Source organism: Pteropus alecto, unplaced genomic scaffold, assembly GCF_000325575.1.
Source record: "Pteropus alecto unplaced genomic scaffold, ASM32557v1 scaffold45, whole genome shotgun sequence".
NCBI lineage: Eukaryota > Metazoa > Chordata > Mammalia > Chiroptera > Pteropodidae > Pteropus > Pteropus alecto.
Genome location: NW_006442491.1, coordinates 2,603,548 through 2,607,553, shown reverse-complemented (window position 1 = coordinate 2,607,553; position 4,006 = coordinate 2,603,548). Strand labels below are relative to the sequence as shown.

General features: G+C 48.4%; 1 protein-coding gene across 1 annotated transcript; it reads left to right on the top strand.

The window, feature by feature from the left end:
* Positions 1-5: 5 nt before the first annotated feature.
* INSM1 (INSM transcriptional repressor 1) lies at positions 6-2,055 on the top strand (the record flags this gene model as incomplete). Its single annotated transcript, XM_006922002.2, has 1 exon — positions 6-2,055. A coding segment is annotated over one exon (924 nt), but the record flags the coding sequence as incomplete, so codon positions are not given.
* Positions 2,056-4,006: the final 1,951 nt, after the last annotated feature.

Genomic DNA, 4,006 nt, shown 5'->3' with positions numbered 1-4,006 from the left:
CGCCCCCTGCCTCTGCCTCCGAGCCCCCCGCCAAGGTAGCTAAGGCCCCGGGCTCCAAGAAGCCCAAAGCCATCCGCAAGCTGCACTTCGAGGACGAGGTTACCACGTCGCCTGTGCTGGGGCTCAAGATCAAGGAGGGCCCGGTAGAGGCGCCACGGGGCCGTGCGGGGGGCGCGGCGCGGCCGCTGGGTGAGTTCATCTGTCAGCTCTGCAAAGAGGAGTACGCCGACCCGTTCGCGCTGGCGCAGCACAAGTGCTCGCGTATCGTGCGCGTGGAGTACCGCTGCCCCGAGTGCGCCAAGGTCTTCAGCTGCCCAGCCAATCTGGCCTCTCACCGCCGCTGGCACAAACCGCGCCCTGCGCCCGCAGCCGCACGCGCGTCGGAGCCCGAAACGGCTGCCAGGGCTGAGGCGCGAGAGTCAACGGGAGGCGGCAGCGACCGCGACACGCCGAGCCCCGGCGGCGTGTCGGAGTCGGGCTCCGAGGACGGGCTCTACGAGTGCCACCACTGCGCCAAGAAGTTCCGCCGCCAGGCCTATCTGCGCAAGCACCTGCTGGCTCACCACCAGGCGCTGCAGGCCAAGGGCACACCACCCGCGCCCCCGGCCGAGGACCTACTGGCTTTGTACCCGGGGCCCGACGAGAAGGCGCCGCAGGAGGCGGCTGGCGACGGCGAGGCGGCCGGCGTGCTGGGCTTGAGTGCGTCCGCCGAGTGCCACCTGTGTCCGGTGTGCGGGGAGACGTTCCCCAGCAAGGGCGCCCAGGAGCGCCACCTGCGCCTGCTGCACGCTGCCCAGGTGTTCCCCTGCAAGTACTGCCCGGCCACCTTCTACAGTTCGCCTGGCCTCACTAGGCACATCAACAAGTGCCACCCGTCCGAGAACAGACAGGTGATCCTCCTGCAGGTGCCCGTGCGCCCGGCCTGCTAGAGCGAGCCCTTCATCCCGGCCCCCTGAACTGTGCCTTCGCTTGGAGACCCACGAAAAGAGTGCGCCTTGCGCGCCCCGAAGCCGCGTCCACTCCTGGGGCGCCCACTCCCGGTGAAAGTGTTGTCTCCGCTTCTCTCGATGTGACTTGACGGTAACCCAGCCCTCTCGTTGTGACTTCCTTTGGACCCCCACCCCCTGTTGTGTCCCCTACCCCCACCCCTTGGCGCAACAGGAACCAATCTCTTTCTGTACAAGGAAGAAAAGCTGTACGCGTTTGTCTCGTGGTTGGAAGCCTCCCCTTGGAGTGGAAAGCTGTTTTTCTTGCTAGTATTCGTTGTGTTCATGATCTAGAAATGCGATTTGCTCTCGCCTACCAATCTCTGCTCTCTATGTATGTAGCGTACGGGTTGTTTTGGGTGAATCTTGAGGAATAAATGCCTTTATATTTCACAGGCTGTAAATTGAACTTCCCACACGATTAGCTTTATTATGGCTTGTGAACTGCTGGAGTCTGGCTTTACCTTTTTGTATGTGAACAAATCAAATTGCTTAAAAAAGAGTTTTCTTTAGTATAGCCACAAATGCCTTGAACTGTTGTCTGTTTGGGACTGTTTGGGGGGGAGGGAATTTTCAGAAGTTGCTATAGAAACTGCCTCAATATTTCACGTAAGACTTTTTGGTTGGATCGCCTTTATTGAGGTAGGGCTGTATGAGTTCCCTCTAAATGTATATGTTGATTTATGAGTAATTGTTATTTATTCTTTATTTATTTATATTAATTATGAAGATTAAGATATTATTTGATTGCAGATCCTTTTTTTTTTTATATGCTTTCCCCCCCTGCCACTCTCGACATTTCACTGTGCATTTTAGAAGAGAGCCTTTTTCTAAAGGAATCTGCTAAAAGTTTTAACTTTTTTACCTATCTGAGCAAATTACAGACAACCTACCATTTTATTCTGCTTGGAGGGCCCCTGAGGCCCTTGTACAACTGACAGCTCTTACTTTTAAATGCAATCTCTTTTCTACATACATTATTTTCTTAATTGTTAGCTATTTATAGAAAGCTTCAATAGAACTGTTTCAACTGTATAACTATTTACTATTCAAATAAAATATTTTCAAAGTCAAAGCAAGGTGGACTTATTTCTGCATCACATGGTTTCTACAAGGATTTTAAATAGAGATTCAGATGACTTCTTAAATGTCTCTATTTTTTACTAAAGAAAAAAAAACCACCATCACCATCACTAGGATTGTGGATGTTTACAGCTGAGCGTGAGCTGCTGGATTCTGCCCTCTGGCAGTTCAAGGGTATAGCCTCAAACCAGCTAACTGGAGCTGAAGGCCTGTTAGGGGTCCTTAGGAATGTATGGGAAGGTGAAGTTAGGTTGAAAGCTGTGCGGATCTTTTTCAGAGAAATCTAGATAAGTGTCCATGAGAATCTATCCTTTTAACTTAAGGTAATGTAGGAACCCCAGGTTAATTTAGCAGGTCCTTCATTTCCTGACAGTTTGGGGCTCTGTGTAATAGTAATTCTTCAAATAAATAAAACGGTTAGTTTTTGACCCTTAAGTATCAACTAGAAGAAAGCATGATTTTATGGCTAGATTTCCAAAGTAAGGGAAGCAAACCAAATCACACTTGGATGCAACGGAAGTTAAGCAACTGGATTTGGGGTGAGGGCTCAGAAATGATTCTCCGGTCAGGTGAGGAACCTATTTTTTTTGTGGGGGGATGGAACACCATCTGTTTGGAGTATTTAATAGCAGGTAATTACAATGTTTTCCATTTTGTCACTCAGCTCTTTGAAGAACAGCTCTGACGCTCACCAGTTAATATTTTGAGTTGTTTTCTTCTGTCTTTGAAACATCGATTACAGAGACGTGCTAAACATCACAATTGTGCATTCTCTTCCTTTTGGGGTGTTTTTGCTACTTTTTTCCCCCTGTGACCCACTAAATCTAAAGTTTGCCCAGCAAAGAGATTTTAGAAATCTGAACAGGGGCTGCATTTCAGAAGTGTGTAGCTGGAATGATGGTGGGAAGGGCAGCACATGAGAGACTGGGGAGGATAGTATGAAGAAAGAGATCTTTTTCAGATTCTGAGCCTGAAGTTTTGTGTGGGAGAGGGTATAGTAACAGGCTTGGCTGTCAGGAACATTGAATATTTGGCCCTTTGTGAGGAATAGACTAAGAGTAACAATAAAGGAGAAGCCACTATAGGTAAGTTGCCTCAGGGACAGACTGCATGTTGCCCTTTATTGCTGATGAGTACATATTTTATCGGTTTGGAAAATAGGGGAAGACAAAAGCTCAGGGCCAATGCAATATAAAAGCACAGGGACAAAGCAGTATTTATAACATCCTGAAAACTCTGAAACAAAAACTCAAATTTGTGGTTTGGCGGCTGGTCCCTCTGAGTAACAATAATATGAAGGTTTTAAAAATGTGCTCTCTGAATTACACTATATGTTAAAAGATCCCTCATACTGAGGGTTAGTGTATGTTTTACGCCAGTAAAATTTTTCCTTAAAAACCTGCTGGTTGGCCACACATGATGAGTCAAAGCCCGTCTGCCAGTATGGTATCTTGTCATCTGGATAAGTTCACAAGGGCTCCTATTATAGAATATCAAGCGGAAACGAACTCACCTATATAAATAGGCAAAGGATGCTGAGGACATCCTTTGTGTCTGAGGTTGCTCAGAGCTTGCACACCATCAGTGGAAACTGGCCAAGACTCCATATCTACCTGCAGTGAGGGATTGATGCTGGGAGGGGTTAGGGGTCAGGAAAAATAACCAGATCAAGGAGGGAGGAGCTAAAAGAGGGAACAGATAAAGGAAAGAGTTTTATTTTTGCAGTGGTCTGTCTCCAAACTTTTCTACTTTCCATACAAATGCGGTATAATAAAAAGCAAAATGCTGTTCAGCACCCTCTGGTTCCGAAGTGAGCAAGCAGTTGAAACAGCTGCCAGATACACCAGTTTGCCCTTTCTTCAGCACTGATAACGTCCTCTTGAGGCACGTTTCCCTGGAGGCCTGGAGAAGTTGGGGCACTATCGCCCCCCAAAGCA